This window comes from Olea europaea, chromosome 11 (assembly GCF_002742605.1).
Source record: "Olea europaea var. sylvestris chromosome 11, O_europaea_v1, whole genome shotgun sequence".
Lineage (NCBI taxonomy): Eukaryota > Viridiplantae > Streptophyta > Magnoliopsida > Lamiales > Oleaceae > Olea > Olea europaea.
Window position 1 is genome coordinate 5,577,079 of NC_036247.1, and position 21,292 is coordinate 5,598,370.

Below are 21,292 nucleotides of genomic sequence, written 5' to 3' on the forward strand. Positions count from 1 at the left end.
CTTAACATACATATCCACTATATATTGTTGTAGAAGTCTGCCTGTATGAAGGAGTACAGACTTATCTAAAAGTCTGATTTGAAGTTTGTAGCAATAATATTCACGGCACGACACAGTAATTCGTTTCTTACATCTCTTCATACCTGAAAGGAAAAAAAATTAAAGTCACAAAGACAGGTCTAGAAATGACAATACATTTATGCACTCTAAAAAGATTAAAAAAGTTCAATGGTAACAAAACTTACCACGATCTTCCATCTCTATAAGTTGTTCGGCCGAATCAATGTGATTGATTTGTATGAAATCTTATGGACTATTGAAGTATTCAAATTTACTTTTTCGATACCTTCATGCCATCCAAGTTTTCCATAGGTAAATATTAATGGATATTGAAGTGAATCATAACAGCCATAGTAGTAATTTACTCTATGTGCAGTATTAGAATGTCCATAAATTAATATATCATGAGTCTTTATGCTTGTAGATGGATCCTCATCAACCCACACTACAGCCACCTGTTCACATGATGGCATGTTATATACTCTCTGGTCGAGACTCGGATCAGACCTCAGCACGATACACCATGAATCAAAATCAGAAACTTCACTTAATGATCGAAAGAAGCGACAATATGGATTTATCTTTAAGATATCTATTAAATTTTTCAAAGTTGATTCACTTAACCTATCTGAAATTTGTAGTCTATTACTAATTTCATTATTAGTATCGTAAAAGTATAACTGCAAATACGTAGAATTTCCATCAATTGGTAGAAGTGGATTTATAAAATGGTATACCTGTCCCTGAACTTTGAACGTATATACACCTCTATTATTCTTGTACAAATTTTTATCATATTTAATACCAAATGAAATGAATGCAAAATGGTTGTTGTAAGTATGAGCAACTTTTTTAAAAGCAATTGCTTCACATGAAGTAAAAGTAAATAGCTCATACAATTCAGGGGGAACATTGTTCAGCTGTAATTTAACCTTTCCATCACAACAATAAAAACTCTTACTTTCTTTGTAGAACTTTTTTTGCACCATAATGTTTACAAATTGTACAAAACGGAAGAATATAAGGTTCAACTGGAATATTTTGTATATCAATTCTCTTAGAACGATCTAAAATGATAATGAACCTCATTAAGATTGCATATTGTCATTTTCAGATTGCTTTTCCACGCCAATGCTTTCATCAACATGAAGATCCTTTTATAATTCGACATACTGATCAATAGAATCTAGAATCATAAAATTAGTATAAGATCACTGAAAGACAACAGAAGTGCAAAAGTTGGATTAAAAAATAATTTTACAAAACAAGATAAAAGGAAGTGTACTACAACATGACCAAATAAATAGCCGGATGCCAAAAAAAAAATTATAAAAAAATATTCAATCTATGAAACCTGCTGTGGATTCACAACAGCATCTCATCCTTCTTCCTGGCATATGTGTAGAACTTGTAGATATTTATGTAATATCAAATATTTATGTTAAAATTACGTAAAGAAGAAAGTAAAAAACATTAAACCAACAAGAAATCACATTTAAACAACAAATCATACCTATATGTCGCTTCCACAATTTGTCTTTTTGTACCCTTGACTGAATTACAAGTTTAGAATTGTGTGCTTGTGTGGATAAGTCCAGCCTTCTTAAATGAGCACGTGTACTCTTAAACCAATTATAAACATTCATATCAGGGATTTGCCCATGCAACGATAGTTTGGAGACTATATGCATGATCATTGACTTGTTTGGAGTTTTATTCTCTTGATTAAATATAGATTCAAGAACTTGAAGTTGTGCAGATGTAGGCGTCCAATATTGCTTACCCATTGTATTTCTGAAAGAAAGAAATCACAAAAATCAACTCAATAAAATTGAAAATATAACTAAGAGTATGCACATTAAAAACAATATCCTCAGACAAAAGAAGCAAAAAAAATGTATACACTTTCATGACCCGAACAATAAGAAATATATTGAAAAAAATAAAAATAAAAATAAAAATGAAACCTAGCAGCGATAACAGGTCTATCGCTGAACAAAATATATAGCAATTGAAGACAGGAAAAAAACAGAAGGATGGGAAGGAAAAGAAAGAGACGATGAAAATAAGGACAATGATTAAAATAAGGACAAAGACAAGGTACTTGCACGAACGAAAGGAAAACAACGACGTTTTCCTATTCAAAACATAAAAAGAAAATGACACAGACAGGAAAATGAATAAATTATATTTATCTAAGTACTATAGTTGGAAGAATAAAAAAAAGGAACTAAATATACTTATTCATTTTTCTATATTATATATTATAATTTTTTATCATTACATAAATAGAAATTGCAAAATTTTAAAAATACTGTTAAGAAAGTCCGTCTATTGGTTAAATTTCATACAACATAAGAAACTCATGTGTAAACTAAAATATAACTTCACATAAAATTATGTCCGGAAAAAAAAAAACAATATTGAACTATTTGGTGTAATAAAAGCTAAGAGAAAAAGAGAAAAAAAAATAATGCCTCGATAATTATGGAAGCTCAAAGGGCAAGGCTTACGGAGGCATCAAACTACCTCCGTAGCAATTACGGAGGCACCAAAAATTACGGAGGCTCACATTAGTAATTACGGAGGCTAATTACTATGGAGGCTCAACATTGAGCCTCCGTGATTACGGAGGCACAAATTTCATTTTTCCCCCCTTTATTCTTTCTTTACCGACTCTCAGCACAAAAATTTAAATTTTATTTAATCAACTTAGTTTTTTTTAATAGATGTGATTCTTAAAATAAATACATAAAATATAAATCAATTTTTTTTTTATATATTCAAAGATTAGATAAATCCTTCAAATGAGCAGAAATGTACATTTCCAATCGTAACCTTTTGAGTGCAATTAAATAATGTGTGAAACGTGTTAAGATCAAATAGTCACTCACGTGATATTTCAATAATTTTTTTCTCCTCATTTTTGTTTTTAGGAAGAGTAAGATTAGGCTTTCTCAGTAACATATTGTCCATTTCTACAACCCGTGGATCTCTTATCGAAATATAACTAAGAGTATGCACATTAAAAACAATATCCTCAGACAAAAGAAGCAAAAAAATGCATACACTTTCATGACCCGAACAATAAGAAATATATTGAAAAAAAATAAAAATAAAAATGAAACCTAGCAGCAACAACAGGTCTATCGCTGAACAAAATATATAGCAATTGAAGACAGGGAAAAAACAGAAGGATGGGAGGGAAAAGAAAGAGACGATGAAAATAAGGACAATGATTAAAATAAGGACAAAGACAAGGTACTTGCATGAACGAAAGGAAAACAACGACGTTTTCCTATTCAAAACATAAAAAGAAAATGACACAGACAGGAAAATGAATAAATTATATTTACCTAAGTACTATAGTTGGAAGAATAAAAAAAAGGAACTAAATATACTTATTCATTTTTCTATATTATATATTATAATTTTTTATCATTACATAAATAGAAATTGCAAAATTTTAAAAATACTGTTAAGAAAGTCCGTCTATTGGTTAAATTTCATACAACATAAGAAACTCATGTGTAAACTAAAATATAACTTCACATAAAATTATGTCCGGAAAAAAAAAACAATATTGAACTATTTGGTGTAATAAAAGCTAAGAGAAAAAGAGAAAAAAAATAATGCCTCGATAATTACGGAAGCTCAAAGGGCAAGGCTTACGGAGGCATCAAACTACCTCCGTAGCAATTACTGAGGCACCAAAAATTACGGAGGCTCACATTAGTAATTACAGAGGCTAATTACTATGGAGGCTCAACATTGAGCCTCCGTGATTACGGAGGCACAAATTTCATTTTCCCCCCTTTTTTCTTTCTTTACCGACTCTCAACACAAAAATTTAAATTTTATTTAATCAACTTAGTTTCTTTTAATAGATGTGATTCTTAAAATAAATACATAAAATATAAATCAATTTTTTTTTTATATATTCAAAGATTAGATAAATCCTTCAAATGAGCAGAAATGTACATTTCCAATCGTAACCTTTTGAGTGCAATTAAATAATGTGTGAAACGTGTTAAGATCAAATAGTCACTCACGTGATATTTCAATAATTTTTTTCTCCTCATTTTTGTTTTTAGGAAGAGTAAGATTAGGCTTTCTCAGTAACATATTGTCCATTTCTACAACCCGTGGATCTCTTATCAAATCTCAAGAAAAAGAAAAAAATAGAGGAAGTACATATATTCTAACTTAAATAGCTTCTCGTGTTTTCAAAATTTACTTTAAATCACTCCTCACATAAAATATTTACATATTTTTGCTTGCAGGTGCTCAACAAAAAAAAATCAGGTGTCTATCTACTCTTTCTTGATTACCCTAACTATTTTTTCAAGACTAAATTTTACAGTTTTAACTTACATCTTGTTTATTGAATATAGATGGACTAAATTTCAATCTTAATCATGAATTTCTTACCAAATTTCATGATATTCTTCTACAACGATATATAGGATATTTTCTTTTTTAAATCATATACAGAGTTTATCTTACAAACATGGAACTTCCATTAACAAACTTTCTAACTCGCTTATACTGCAAAATCTACCTTAAAATCTATATCAGGGCCTCCACAACGTAAATAATAGGGTTATTCTAACAAAATTTTCATTGTACTATATCGAGACAGAATGGAGGTGCCACATCGTTTCTTCAGATTCATTATTCCTCCGCAAAACCATAAGACCCGTCTGGTTAGTCACACAACAGATTCTCCTCTCATATTTGAATAGATGCATTCTTAATATCTCTCTTATACTTTTTAATGTATATGTATAGATGCTTCCCAGATCATTTGTCAATGATTGGAGACACTAACTTGGTGACACAGTACGAGTAACTGCATATGATGGCATAGTTGTCACAATACGATTGGAAAGAGATAATGGAAAAATATATTTTGCCGATGGATGGGAACAATTTTTTGACCATCATAACTTACAGGATGCTCATGTTTTGGTATTTGAATATAAGGGAAACTCCACATTCAATATGACCATATTTGATCATTCTGGATTAGAGGTCACATATGACTCCGATGTTCCTGAAGAATACAACGTTTCACATACAGATAACCCTGAATTTGAAATAACACTAACACCTCATCACAACAGCCATCGGGAAATTGTAGGTGTCATTTTTAATATCTCATTCTACATTCATCTCTTCCACAAATTTGATCCAAAGATTGATAATTTATTCATTCATGGTTTTCCAGTATATACTAGGACAGTTCTCTAGATATCACCTACCTAGAGGTGTGCGAAATGTTCAAATCTATGATTCTTTACATCACAACTGGGAGCTCGCCACAAATTTATGACCAAATGGTCTAATAAGACGTATGACTATAGATTTGTCAGATTTTTTTAAAGAAAAAGAACTACAAATGGGCGATACACGTGTTTTCGAACTTTCGAACAGTGAACCCCCAAAGTTCATTGTCTACAAAAAAGACCATGTTGGTGAAAGTTTGACATGTCTGTGAGACCTCTTTACTTTCTTCTAAATGAATTTGTATACACCGAAAATATTTTATTTGCATGTTAATCTATTCTGCTATTTTTACACCAAATTCTATTTACTCTCTTATTTACCAACCCAATCCACTCAGATTTTAATGATTCCCAAATATCTAAAATTGAACAATACAACACCATTCCTTCATTGAAACTCCTTAATTGAAATATAATGTTCATAAGAAATTTGCGCACATATTACGCAAATAGATACATTGTTCCATCAAGACATTTGTTTTTCTATTCATTTATATAAAAACAAACTCCGTTAAATGAAATTGAGTTGCAGAATTCCACAAATTTCAATTTCAATAAAAACAAGAATAAGAACTAAAATTCAGAACAACCAGACCTCAATCAATCTATACAAAATATACAACAAACAATCCTAGTTCACTCCAGAGTTTGTGTACAACAAATCAATATCAGCATCGAAATTCAACGCTATACAAGAAAAATGAAAAATCAAATCATATGAAAATAGATTTCCCCCTCATAAACACTCGCAGGAAAAACCTCTAGATATTACTGCAACCATGAACTAAAGAGAAGTTGAAAATATTCTCCACCACTACCTGCAAACTAAAATAAGGCCAATAGAAATAACGTAATTTTATCTAGTAAGAGGAAAAAAACATATGTCAACGATCGAACAAATACAATAAGCGCAACGATTGAAACACAAAATATATATATATCACACATTCGAACCGTCATTTATCATCTCATAAATTAACAACAAACAAATTTCATAGAGCCCAAACTTCAATCAGACACAACGGACGGAAAATAGTTTTACAGAAATCGTAAAAGAATTTTTGAACCTTAGGATGCCTTAGGATCATGAAAGAAAAGAACATTCAAACCCAAAATATAAAATCAACAAAAAGAAGAATACAAACACAAAAGTCCATAACAGATTGGAAGCCCCACAGAAATCAACTTGAAAAAATAATACAAACTATAAGTGGGGAAAAGAATGAACTAACTTGTTAGAAAAAAGCAGCCCGAAACCACCGAAATCATAGCATTGAATGCCAAGCAAACAACTGAAAAAAAGCATAAAACAGATTAGTCCATACGTTAAAAAAATAGAATAGAAACATAAATAGTGTACATACATAAAGAAAAGTGGGTGCATCACTGTAGCTTGCATATATATATATATATAAAATGGAAGAGCAAACGATGTCGTTTTTGCTCCAGAAAAAAAGTTGTTATAGTGTGTGAAAATGGAATAATCTAATGTTCTTTCTATAGTAGTGAAATATTACTCTTTTTATATAAGTTTTGCTACAGTGTGTGAAAATAGAAAAGCGGACGACGTCGTTTTTGCTCCAGAGATGGGGGGAAAAAAAAGGGTTGCTATAGTGTGTGAAAATGGAAGAATCTACAGTAGCGAGACATTGCCCTTTTTATAAAGTAGTGATATGTGAAAAATGAATAAATTATTTTTTCTTTCTTAAAAAAAGTCAAGCACCTCGATCAATGGCTGTCGATTACCCACGTTCCATTACTGTTGCAAAGTTATGTCTATATGAGTAGTTGGCCTCAATATGAACACAAACGTGAACCACATTTTGAAACCTACCAAATTGATGTGGACCTTGTTTTTCAATCAATTACTTTTCTTCTTTTTTTTCTTTTTTTTTTTTTCCTTCTTTTTCCTTTTTCTCATGTCACGAGACTCATGCACCATTTGCAAGTTACCCAACATAAATAATGGAAACGGAAATCTCATCTTTTCGGATTTTGTTGACATACTAGCGCTGATTTTTATGGCATTATAATATATTTTGCATGTAATTCTATTGAAAAATATATTTTATTTTCAATTATTTATTTTGTTAAATAGCTTTGCCTTGTTTTAAGTTTTAAGTCGAATTTCATTTGTTTGTAAAACTTGACACAGTTTTTTAACCTTTTAGGTGACGAAAAGGTGAACTTAGTAAATAATTAGGTACAAATAGTAATACTTCATAATTGACTAACCAACAAAATTTGAGTTGTTAAAATAGACTATTCGTTCTCCATGTAGTTTACTCTATGCACCACTATTTTTTCAATGAACGGTTCCCCCCCTCCTCCGACGCACAATTTAGTAGTGTAAAGGACATGAGTGAGGTAATTTCAACCTTGCTGGCAGTCGTAGTCTGAGAGTTTAATTTTTGAAATATGGAATTAGACTTTTTGTAGGTACCAGTGTACGGGCAAGTTCTTGTTCCCTGATCTGTTGGAACACATCCCGCGATTTACCTTCCTCACGATGCTCCAAGGACGAGATGATGGAAGTCCTCAAAATTTGAGTTCAACTTTTTTTTTTCTTTTTTTTTTCAATGAACGGTGACTTGATCAAAGATAAAAACAAAAAAGTACTTATCAATGAATAATGTCCCGGAAATAATTGAGTGAGACACAAAGAGGGAACATGTTAGGTGAAATAAATAGTTTAAAGTAATCTAAACGAAACTAGGGAACATACGCACTGTGAGTTCTGGCGGCCGTAGCTAGTTGAATGCAATTAGACTTCAAGGGTTCGTTATTGAGTGACTCGGTCAGACCAACTCAAAGTGGTCAACTTATTCATGATTGAAGATTTAATTCAACTTTATGGAAATTGCTTTGAAGCCTCCACACTTGACATCCGTTGAACACCTTTTGATTACTAATTATGTTATTCCTCAAAGTGTAATTTTGTGAATTCGTTGATTAATGTGGCAAATATAGTCCGTTTCTAAGCAAAGTTCGGAAGAAAAATAACATTGAATAAAAAAAGACGGTGCATCGAATTTATGTTTAACATACTATATATGAAGTACCGTTTATGATACAAATTTGCATCACTCAAGATCTTAAATAGAATTGACAATTGTACACAAAATTTCAAATATATGAGATTGAGTGCCTTTTCTTAGTGGAAAAATTTGCCCATTTTACAACAACGAAAATGTTTGTGACAAATATTAAAATAGCTATTCTAAGGAACGCATGATATACCAACTTAATTTATTTTAGATTATATAAAACATTATCCTAATTTGTCAAGTAGGCCACTCCTTAGTAGAGGCATAAATTGAGTTAGATAGTTCTTGTTCGACCTAAGCTCTTGATGATTCGTTTCGCAAGCAACATGTTTGGGTTTTTTAGTTTTTAAATTTTTGTGACCGAATTGCTTGAATGATTATTTTATTTTATTTTTTGAGTAGAAAGGGAATACTTCATTAATTTTTATTTAATTATATACTATATATAACTACAAGCATATTTGATACAATTTTTGGAGGGTTCTAATAAATTTATAGTTAAAAATTGAATAATATTCGGTGTATTCATTGTAATGTATGTGAAAAAAAAAAAAAAAGATTTACCAAACGAGAGCTACATTATACTTCTTAATTGTCAACAGTATGGTTAGATTTCAGTGGTTAAAAACTTAAAATCAAAACTTGTTAATTTAGTGAAGTATTAATTAATTTTTTTTTCTTTCTCCATCCCACCAACCACACCCTCTCTTATGACCAGTGCAAAATAGAAAATATTTGTATAATGTTATATCCAGGTTTGCTAATCCAAACCGTTAATTAGACATCCGAATCGACGGCCAGGATTATTCTTCAACCAACCCCTATGTGTCCTGCCGCCACCATTTCCCCCTTTAAGCTCTCGTTTGACACCATCAGTTAAATTACATTTCATTGCATTCTAATTTCTCTCTTATATTTTTAATTATATAATCTTTTATAAAATAATATTAACGTAAATCGAAAGCATTTCATTCCTTTTTAACCACTAATTTTTAAAAAAAAATATTATTTCATCCATTTCCATTTCCATTACCAAAAAATGGGGGCAAACGGGCTAAGTGCCCTCCACCAACCAAATCTTTGTGCCACACGTTAATGCTACTCTATTTAAAGCCTCTAATCTCACCAACTACATTTCAAGAGCTTCCTAACCCTTACTCCACAAATATACATAAACCTTCTTGCTCTTGTGTGTGACAAGTTTTAAATTTTTCTTCATAATCATAATAAAATGGAAAGTGTATTTGAAAATGGGCAATCAAATGGTAAGGTGATGGATTTTTGTGTGAAAGATCCATTGAACTGGGGAATGGCAGCTGAGTCTATGAAGGGAAGTCATTTGGATGAGGTGAAACGAATGGTGGAGGAGTTTAGAAAGCCGGTGGTGAAGCTTGGCGGTGAAACCTTGACTATATCGCAGGTGGCGGCGATTGCAGCCCGTGATAATGCCGTCAAGGTGGAGCTGTCGGAGGCGGCGAGAGGCGGCGTTAAGGCCAGCAGTGACTGGGTTATGGAGAGCATGAATAAAGGGACCGATAGTTATGGTGTCACCACTGGTTTTGGTGCCACTTCACATAGGAGGACCAAGCAAGGGGGTGCCCTTCAGAAGGAACTTATCAGGTAAACAACATTTTCTTTCTTTAAAATCCGCTTTTATCTGCAATTTATGTTTTTATTTTACCAAAAAAAGTAATTTTTTTGCGACTGTTGAACACGATCAAGGTGAACACTAGACAATTGGCTGTATACAGAATTTATTAATCAATTTCTGTAGCAATTTTAACTTTCTATTTATCTGTATATGACAACCATAAAATCTCATTACTTTAGCTTAGGGGGAAGAAAAAAGAAGAAGCGAAAATGGTAAGCTGGATGAAAATGGAATCTGAGTTCCCAAATCCCAGAATTTCTTGCTTTTTGATTCTTTTATCCTTTCCTTAGCTTTGATCTATATTTGATGAGATTGATTTTACTTAAATTCGTGGACCATAATAGGAAATATGGTAGGTGAAGCAGAAAGGAAATATCTTGGTCACCTAACCCTGTTTATGGCCGGTCCGGGCTGCCGAAGTTAACCCTTTTTAGTTTTGAAAAAAAGAAAAAGAAAAAGAAGGTTGAACCCCAACCTTTTCGTCGATACCACCCACAACGAATCGTCGGCCACACAATTCCCAGTCATGAACCATCACTGCAACGGCCTACACCACACTCTTCAACACCAACCGCATCTCACCCAATTTTACCCTGTCGCCACCGATTAACTACTGCATCGTCGTCGACAGCTCCAAGTCGCCAACAAACTACACAGCTACCACTTTTTGCTGTCACACCCAAAGACTCAATTCTCCGATTGCTGCTTCAATTTCTTTGGTACCTATTTCATCCCACTTCTCCGGCTACTTCATTCCACGGGTAAGCGGCGACTTTTCGAGGCGGAGGAGACGGTGGCGCTGGAGTCGCAGACCATTGAACAGATGATCGAGAACGTTGTGCCGACACTGATATACCTCTCCCCAATAATACCTCCAAGATCATGGCTAAATTCATTGAGTACTGTACGCGCCATGTTGAAGCCACCGCTGATGGTATGCCTGCAACTACCGATAGGGTAGCTGATGAGGGCCTCAAGGCGTTCGACTTTGTGAAAAGGTTTATAACATATATAAAAAAAAAAAATTTGGCCCAGCTCGTTGGAAGCGAAATTGAAAGGCTAATTTGTTTAGGATCGAAACTGCTTCGATACCATGTCAAATACACTGAATAATACTCAATCAGATTGGATGCCCTTTGACTCTTATTGCATAGAACCAAAATTATAACTGAATATGGGAATAATCTATTTATATTTGGTGCAATTATAATAATAATATAGCCGTAATCTTGGAGATGTTCATAATCTTTGATAAGCTGATTGACATTTAAATCTATATTTTTTCCAACAGCCAATGCAGTTAAGACACTTGGCTTCATGGGTGGCAACTGTGCATTGGCTACAACAAAATTGTTTTTTGTCCAAGACCAAACGAAAGCTTGCCACCCGCGTACCTGTCATGCTATCAGTACATTTCTTCTGTGTATGTAGCAAAGTTCTAGATTTTAAGTGTAAAGCATAGCTAAACTGTATGTATGGTCAAGCTTCTCCGGTGGACGCATGCTTTTTAGAACACTTGTTTTCATTGTAGTTTTGCTGCACGGCTTGGACAGCTGGCAAGTTTTGATGTTTGTTATATTTTTTTTTTCTCGAAGCCGATCTTCGCATGAAATACCCATGAAATTGATAATTCCAGTTCACAATCTTGTTCTTTCTGCTAACTAATGGTTGTTTGAAAGTTTATTATTTTTGTTAAGAAAGTTGAAAATTTGGTTTTTCTTTTATGTTAATAAGAAATTGTCTGTTTGAATTTATTGGCAGACATTGCATAAGATTCTGCAGTTATTAAATTGAATTGTGAAATTCTAATTATTGGCATTATGATTGAATATGACAGGTTCTTGAATGCTGGAATTTTCGGGAATGGGATAGAGTCTTGTCACACACTGCCACATTCAGCAACAAGAGCAGCTATGCTCGTGAGAATCAACACCCTTCTTCAAGGATATTCTGGCATCAGATTTGAAATTTTGGAAGCTATAACCAAGTTTCTTAACCACAACATCACGCCGTGCTTACCCCTCCGTGGCACGATCTCATCCTCAGGTGATCTTGTTCCGTTGTCCTACATTGCTGGTATGTTGACAGGGCGGCCTAATTCTAAGGCTGTTGGACCTACGGGAGAAACTCTAAATGCCAAGGAAGCCTTTAAACTTGCTGGTGTAGATGGAGATTTTTTTGAGTTGCAGCCCAAGGAAGGCCTTGCACTAGTTAATGGAACGGCTGTTGGTTCTGGCTTGGCTTCAATTGTTCTTTATGAAGCTAATGTACTCACAGTGTTTTCCGAAGTTCTGTCAGCAATTTTTGCTGAAGTTATGAATGGGAAGCCTGAATTCACTGACCATTTGACGCACAAACTAAAGCACCATCCTGGGCAGATTGAGGCTGCTGCTATAATGGAACATATTTTGGATGGTAGTTCTTATGTGAAGGCAGCTCAAAAGCTACACGAGATGGATCCCTTGCAGAAGCCAAAACAGGATCGATATGCTCTTCGAACATCACCTCAGTGGCTCGGCCCACAGATAGAGGTCATTCGTTCAGCGACAAAGATGATCGAAAGGGAGATCAACTCGGTTAATGATAACCCCTTGATTGATGTTTCGAGGAACAAGGCATTGCACGGTGGTAATTTCCAGGGTACGCCTATTGGAGTCTCCATGGACAATGCTAGATTGGCCATTGCATCAATTGGAAAGTTGTTGTTTGCTCAATTTTCCGAGCTTGTCAATGATTTCTACAACAATGGCTTGCCTTCAAATCTCTCAGGTGGACGAAACCCGAGTTTGGACTACGGCTTCAAAGGTGCTGAAATAGCTATGGCTTCGTACTGTTCCGAGCTCCAATTTTTAGCAAATCCAGTCACAAACCATGTCCAAAGTGCTGAGCAGCACAACCAAGACGTTAATTCCTTGGGTTTAATCTCTTCTAGAAAGACAGCTGAAGCAGTCGATATCTTGAAACTCATGTTGTCTACATATCTGGTGGCGCTATGCCAAGCAATAGATTTGAGACACTTGGAGGAGAACCTTAGAAACACTGTCAAGAACACCGTGAGTCAAGTAGCTAAACGAACTCTAACAACTGGTGCCCATGGCGAACTTCATCCATCAAGGTTCTGTGAGAAGGATTTGCTTCGGGTGGTGGATCGTGAATACGTGTTTACTTATATCGACGACCCTTGCAGCTCAACCTACCCGTTGATGCAAAAACTGAGGCAAGTCCTTGTTGAGCATGCACTTAAAAACAGCGAAAACGAGAAGAATGTTAGCACTTCCATTTTCCATAAGATTGAAGCTTTTGAAGATGAAATAAAGGCCCTTCTGCCTAAAGAAGTTGAGAGTTCAAGAGTAGCCTTGGAGAGTGGAAATCCGGCCATTCCCAACCAGATTAAGGAGTGCCGGTCTTATCCACTATACAAATTTGTCAGAGAAGAGCTGGGAATGGGGTTGTTGACTGGAGAGAGTGTAGCCTCCCCGGGCGAAGTTTTCGACAAGGTATTCACAGCAATGAGCAAGGGACTGATGATTGATCCATTATTGGAGTGCCTCAAGGGCTGGAATGGTGCTCCTCTTCCAATCTGTTAGTTTGATAATTTTTTCACTTTATACGGCAATGGAAAATCTTCTAGTTTTTCTCTGTTTATGTGTGCTGGAATGTATTATGTCTGTACCGTGAAATAAAATATAAAATACATTTATCATGTTTCTATTCATACTCCAGCTTTACACCAGTTCTGAGATGAGGATGACTCGGTCCATTTGGAACAAATTGATCCATCAGAAATGCTAAGTGATTTGTTCGTATTTCACAAGCATTATTGGAAAAATGAAGACCTTTTTCCAATGTGTATCAATTTCTATGACTCGTAGAATAAAGATTATCATAATACATTCTACGCAGTCAATCTGTATCATGTCATGAAAGCCTATCACGATAACCTAGAGAGGACAAGAGCATCTCAGAAAAAGTTTGTTGATTACGTGTAATATTATTTCACCGGAGAATGCGTTGTTAATAAGAAGAGAGAGAAAAATGAATTATAATTTTAGGTCCCGTTTGGTACAAATTAATGTAAAAATGAAAATAAAAAATATAGTCGTTATGGACCCTACACAAGAGATAGAAATTCAAATTTGGTGGCTTAATGTGATGAATAACGATCATATTTTTCATTTTAATGAAGAAAAAATGGAAAACAAACGGGGGCTTAATGCGACCAAACAAGGGAGTCTTAAATATTCGTGTCACGAGTACACTTAAACGTGTATAAAATCGAAGAATAAATTAGATTCTTAATAGAATTCGATAAAAATCGATAAAATATTTAGTTGAAAAATTGTGGATTTTGTAAAATGTAGTTAAAAAATTTGTTGTTCACTCAAATTTAAATTTAAATTTAGATTTTAATTTCTACCAAATATGACCATTATCTTACTTTGACAAGCCATTGTGGAATAAAGTAAAGAATGTCACCAACCCCCCGGGGCACTTCTCCACTGGCAAAGGACGGGCTCTTTCAATGCTAGTAGATCAGAGGTCGTGAGTTCTATTCATGGGGCTCTTGGAAGGCAATGATTTATTCTTGGAAGGCAAAAGAAATTTTGGAAGGCAAGGATTATTCTTGGAAGGTAAGGTGCAACTTGGATTGGTTTGCTGGCACTTTGGCAGATCAAGTTGGGGAGGGCTCGGACCTTGGCTAGTTGGAGGCACATCCCGTGATTAATTGGACTGTGTGAAGAGGGGCCGGATCACAAACCCAAGGATTAGTCAAGAATTGGACACCTTGTAAAAAAAAAAGTAAAGAATGTCACCATTCCTCGCTTTGGAGTCGGAATTTGTAGTAGTTGTCTTATAAAATTTGTGAAGCATATATGAATATAGTGTTGGAAAATTTAATCGGTAGTATATAAAGTGGAATCGGGTTCTTATATACCGTATTTATGTTTTAGACACCGAATTCACGCTTACCGTATTTGACAATTACTTACCGTATATGGCAGTGTAACTCACCGTATTTGCAACTCACCGTATTTGGCAGTTCAACTCACCGTATTTGTCAATTTACCGTATATACTAGTTAGCTCACCGTATATGCCAGCGACGTAACAACAGAATTTTCACACTTTATGATAATTTAAACAACACAGATTTGGGGCAAACTGTTTGTTTTCATAAAATAATTTAAATAACACAGAACTTGAATTTTCACAGATACGATTTCATATCCCGGTTTGTATATACAAAATATCATTTGATTAAAACAATTTAAACTACTTGAATAAGAATAGTAAATTATATAATTTGCAAAACATAAAAGCAATATAACTTTCAGAAAGCTAAATAAAATCTGAAAGCATGCTAAAATAAATCTGTAAGGCTTATAATTCTACAAATAATTAAAGCACAGCAAATTTGGAAGTAAACTTTTAACTCGAGGCCTGTATAAACACAGTTTCCTTAAAACAGATTCTCTCCTTCACCGTAAGTGCATGAGGTCTAGCCCGAGCGTCTGTTTCCTAGGATATAACGGCAAAACCAGCAGAGTTTGAGCACCACAGAAACTACTCCGGTAAATTGAGTTTGTGTTCGAACAATATCACCACAAAATTATACTGGACAGAGACCGAGATGCAGACAGGAAGAAAATATGCAGAATGCTTTCTTCCTATTTTCGTGGTTTTTTTTGTCCTGGAACAGCTAGAAAATGGCAATTTATAGAAGTTTAAATCTGCATATTAACTCCATAACAATAAATAATGAAGTTGTTTCAGTTTCTGGGATTTTTGGCAGTTTCAGGAAACTCAAAGGTCAGTTGAAGAAAGCAAAAAATTGCAAAACGTGGACACTCCAAACGGGCCAATTTTTTTCTCCGTTCGGTTCGACATTCATGTATGCAGGTCGCGCCCTGCACACAAGTTCAAGGTCCGAAGGTAATTTCGGTCTGCGATTTGCACCCCTGCGCGCGCACGTGGAGAGAACCTCTATGCTACACATGATTACACAATTCCAATGTGCAATCCTATATAAAGTGGTTAATACTTTTATCATTTTCCTATGTGGGACTAGACTCATTTTCCCACATAAACTATCTTCCAATGGTCATCTTTGAGCTCCAACTTCTCATTCATCCATTCGTCAATTTTGGCAAATAAATATGTGGTTTCGATGCTCTCATGGAGGAGAACAAGGATCAACTTTGATCTTCCAAATTGGACCAACGGGTCCTACCGAAAATTTTGCCAAAGTGAGCCAATTCACTCATTTTTTCAACAGTCCCCCACATGAATAAAAATTGGGAGAGACACGAGACCGTGAGACACAAGACTTGGTGACCGTGAAACACAAGACTAGGTGATAAAGTTCAACGATTGAAACCTGCATAGGATAGGTAGGTAATCCCTTTGAACCTTTCCTTGTTAAAATATATTTACTTTACTAGCTGACCAGTAGACGTGTTGTCCTTGAACTGTTCTGCTGTTTATGTAAATGATGATATACTCCACACAGGATCCTTTCTAACACAACTCAGTTCTCATTATTATGTTCGTTTTGGCCATGAACATATGCCTGGTTATGTGAGAGTTATTAAGAATTGAGCCCCACACAATTCTCTTAGAAGCGGCCCCACTTCTCTCTCACATAAGCGATTTTTTATTACAAGTAATCCGTATTACTTGGCTCAAACTTCGACGCATAAGAATCATTAAAAGTCTATTACTTATCATTCATCCTTATGGACATCACTATTACATCATAGGAATGGAAGGTAGGAAACACCCCCGCAGTGATTTTATTAAACCTTTACAATTAGGTTGTTCCTTTGAACCTAGATCTTGGGATCTCCAGTTAACTAGGTTGCGTTTTGATGAGTGCTCTACACTCATGATATTTATGCCACCTAATTTGTTATTTTGCTACTCTTGAGAGCGTTTTAGAACGTTTTAATGTGTATTTTGATGTTGTGATGTAGATTGGTGAAATTGGAGGAATTAAGCAAAAGTTGACAAAATTGGAGAGAATGGGCCAAATTGTAAAAGATCCAAAGTTCGGGGATTAAAATATAAATAATCCAAACTTGTATCGAACCTTGCCATGAAGATCCGAGAGTGTTAGGAGTCAATTGGATGAGGAAAGATGTCAAAGGGATCAAATTTAGGCAAAATGTGATCACAAATCAATCTCCAATCGAAAAGTTATGATCCAGAATTTCAGCCTCATATTTAGACCTATTTCTGACATAGAAAACGATTGAATTGGATAATGATGTTTGAAGAAAAGTTATAGCTCTTTGAGTTACCTTTCCAACGCATCTTGAATTACTTCAATCAGATATCGGATGAAGAAGTTATGGCAAAATACTGAAGGAGACCAAAACTGCCTTTTCCACCAGAAGTGGGCGCCGTGACGCCCAAGATGCTGAAAAAATAGTGAACGCGGCGTCGTGGCGCTGCTTGTGCGGAAAAACGGGATTTTATATTTTTGGAATCATTTCTTGGCCGAACTCAACCATAATTCGTCCAATAACCCCAACATACTATAAATACCATTTAAAAACCCTAATTTCAAGAGGGATGGAAGGGGGTTAGATTGAAGAATTCAACCACACAATTTGAAGGAGGCAAAAACTGAAGACATCAAAAGGAAGGAAGAATAACACCAAGGGAAAATGATTGAAGATCTACACAAAAGATTAGTTTTTTCTATCATTTTCTTTATGTTGTTTATTATAATTTGTATGATTTTCATTTATTATATCATGAACTAAAAAAATTATCTAAAGGTTTGATGTAGCCGAATTGAGTATGGTTTGATGATTTTATAATTATTTCTTTGATTTTTCCACATATATTTAATTGTGTCATGGTTTTAATGCTTTCAATTACTTAATCAATAATTGAATGAATAGATGCTAGTCAATTTCGGCACTCGAGAGAGGGAAATTTAGGCGTGATCATAAGATTGACACAACATAGGTTTTATGAGTTTCGAGAGAAAGTGTAAAATCTGTGAAGCTTACTCCATAAAAGAATCGGGACATTTATAAATTCTTGATTTTCAATTCGGAATAGAGATATTGGAATTGGAATATAGAATTATTTTCTAGCCGGCACTCGAGAGAGGGGAGAGGAATACATTAGGATTCTTGCTTTTAAATATGGAAAAATTAAATGAAATTATTGGAAATCGTTAAATCATAATTGAAAGTTAGGTGAAGTCAATCCCTAGGCCTTCTCATTTGATAATTTGTATTCCCCAATTTTGTCGCATCCAATTCACGTTAGATTAGTTTAATTTATTCACTCATAAAACATTAAATCCGTTTAATCATACATGTGTCTAAATAAAGTAGAAATTGTACAAATATAGTCCTTAGTGAATTTAAATTACAATTCCTGTGGGTTCGACACTCTTTACTCTATTACTATATTACAAAACTTGACACTGTACACTTGCAGTATAAAATCACGTTGCATAAATCGCGTGACAGGTTTCCTTTGTAATGACTTATTCATTTAAGGACTTAAGTCCCATTCCTTTCGATGATTTTCCAACTAACTCTTTGTTTAACCCTTTGGTTAGCGGATCCGCAATGTTATCTTTTGACTCTACATAGTCAATAGTGATAACTCCAGTTGAGAGTAGTTGTCTTATGGTATTGTGTCTACGACGTATATGTCTAGACTTACCATTGTACATGTTACTCTGTACTTTTCTTATTGCTGATTGACTGTCGCAATATATGCAAATTGCTGACGTAGGTTTTGACCATCATGTAATATTCTAAGAAGTTGTGCAACCATTCAGCCTCTTCATCACATTTATCTAGAGCTATAAACTCAGATTCCATCGTAGATCTAGCTATAACTGTTTGCTTAGAGGATTTCCACGATATGGCAGCACCTCTCAATGTGAACACAAATCCACTGGTGGACTTTGAGTCTTTTATATCATATATCCAATTAGCATCACTGTATCCTTCAATGACCGGTGGATATCTGATATAATGTAGTCCATAGTCACGAGTATATCTTAAATACCTTAGTACTCTTACTATTCCTTTCCAGTGATCAGCTCCTGGACTACTCGTGTATCTACTCAGTTTACTGACTGTGTAGGCTATATCTGGTATTGTACAACTCATCAAGCACATTAGACTTCCAATAACTCTCCAGTATTCTACTTGAGAAACACTTTTACCTTTATTTTTAGAAAGATGCTGACTCGTATCTATCGGTGTTCTAGCCAAGCCAATATCATCCTTATTGAATTTTTTCAAAATTTTGTTCACATAATGTGACTAACTTAGAACAAGCCCATCTGATGTTCTTGAGATTTTGACTCCGAGAATAACATCAGCTAAACACATATCTTTCATATCAAATCTCGAATTCAACATAATTTTAGTGGATTCAATCATCTTTTTGTCACTACCGACAATAATCATGTCGTCAACGTAAAGACATAAAATGACATAACCATCTTTAGTGTCTTTGACGTAAATACATTTGTCACACTTATTGATTTTAAATCCACTCTCTATCATGACATTATCAAATTTTTCATGTCATTGTTTGGGCGCTTGTTTCAAGCCATATAGTGATTTCACTAATTTATACACTTTATTTTCTTGCCATGGTGACAAAAACCCCTCGGGTTATTCCATATAGATTTCTTCTTCTAAATCTCTATTTAGAAAGGCGATTTTAACATCCATTTGATGTACTTCAAGTTTTCGCAAAGCGACAATTGCAAGTATCAACCTAATAGATGTTATTCTCGTCACTGGAGAATACATATCAAAGTAATCAAAGCATCCTCTTTGTTTGTAACATTTTATTATTAATCTGGCCTTGTACTTTTTAATAGTTCCATCTGCTCTCATTTTCCTTTTGAAAATCCATTTATAGCCTAGTGGTTTGCTTCCTGGAGGAAGATCCAATAGCTCTCATGTATGATTTTGCAGTATAAAATCTATCTCACTTTTAATAGACTCTTTCCATTGAGGTCCTTCCGAGAAATTCACAGTCTAGTGATAATTTTGAGGTTCACTTTCTACCATATAGGTTAGAAAATCAGGACCATACGTTTTTTCTATCATTTCTCGTTTGCTACGTCTAACCTCAGTCTCCTCTTCTAGTTCTTCGTCATGACTATTTTCAGTCATAGTCTCATATGTTCGTTTGAAGGAGCTTGTTTCCTCTTTGGACTTGTACGGAAATACATGTTCAAAGAATGAAGCATTTCTTGACTTCAATATCGTGTTTTTGTGTATGTCTAGGATTTTAGAATCATACACAAGAAATCGATAAGCACTACTATTGTGTGCATAGCTAATGAAGATGCTATCTACCATTTTTGGCCCTATCTTTACATTCTTTGGTGTTGGAACGGCCACTTTAGCAAGACACTCCCACACTTGTAAGTATTTATAGGAAGACTTTCTTCCTTTTCATAACTCATTAGGGGTCTTTTCTATTTTCTTTCGGGGCACATTATTTAAAAGGTAATTTGCTAATAACACAGCTTCCCCCCACATGTTCTGAGGTAACCCAGAACTTACTGGCATTGCATTCATCATTTCCTTTAAAGTGCGATTTTTTTGTTAAGCAACACCATTTTGTTGCAATGAATGAGGTGTGGTGGTTTCATGTATGATTCCGTGTTGTACACAGAATTTCACAAATGGTGCTTCATACTCACTACTTCGATCGCTTCTTAATACCTTAATTTTCTTATTAAGTTGAGTTTTAACTTCACTCTTATAGAGAACAAATTTCTCTATATTTTCATCTTTACTTTTTAGCAAATACACACAACAGTATTTGGTGCTATCGTCGACAAAAGTAATGAAATACTTGTTACCACCTCTTGTCTGTACAAATGTTAAGTCACATACGTCACTGTGAATTAAATCAAGTGGTTCTGTGTTCCGTTCAACTGATTTAAACGATGACCTTGTCAATTTTGTCTCAATACAAGTTTCACACTTATGTTTTGAATCAACGTGGAACTTGGGTATGCAATTCAAGTTAACTAGTCTTTGTAAAATATCATAGTTAACATGTCCTAGTCTACGATACCACAAATTGGAACATTCAAGCAAATAAGCAGAAGAATTTGCTTTATTCATTTTTGGTTTCACAACCATTTCATTCAGCTTAAATATATCGTCGGAAACATAACATTTTCCGACAAACATTCCACTTTTTGATAGAATGACTTTGTCTGACTCAAATACAATG

General features: G+C 34.5%; 1 protein-coding gene and 1 long non-coding RNA gene across 3 annotated transcripts; one reads left to right on the plus strand and one right to left on the minus strand.

Annotated features, from left to right (window-relative positions):
* Nucleotides 1–5,922: 5,922 nt before the first annotated feature.
* On the minus strand, nucleotides 5,923–6,695 carry LOC111404859. The gene is made up of 2 exons (XR_002704703.1): nucleotides 6,581–6,695; nucleotides 5,923–6,173 (listed from the first exon to the last, which is right to left on the minus strand). It is a non-coding gene; the product is annotated as an uncharacterized LOC111404859 (long non-coding RNA).
* A 2,824-nt stretch (nucleotides 6,696–9,519) lies between these two features.
* Nucleotides 9,520–13,761, plus strand: LOC111403111 (phenylalanine ammonia-lyase-like). Of its 2 annotated transcripts, none has more exons than XM_023031494.1 (2): nucleotides 9,520–10,015; nucleotides 11,884–13,761. In XM_023031494.1, exons 1-2 carry the CDS (start codon nucleotides 9,627–9,629, stop codon nucleotides 13,631–13,633), a joined length of 2,139 nt encoding a protein of 712 aa, XP_022887262.1. In that variant the 5' UTR covers nucleotides 9,520–9,626; the 3' UTR covers nucleotides 13,634–13,761. The 2 variants fall into 2 exon arrangements, with proteins under 2 accessions (XP_022887262.1, XP_022887263.1); XM_023031495.1 differs by lacking the exon at nucleotides 9,520–10,015 and adding an exon at nucleotides 10,072–11,044.
* Nucleotides 13,762–21,292: the final 7,531 nt, after the last annotated feature.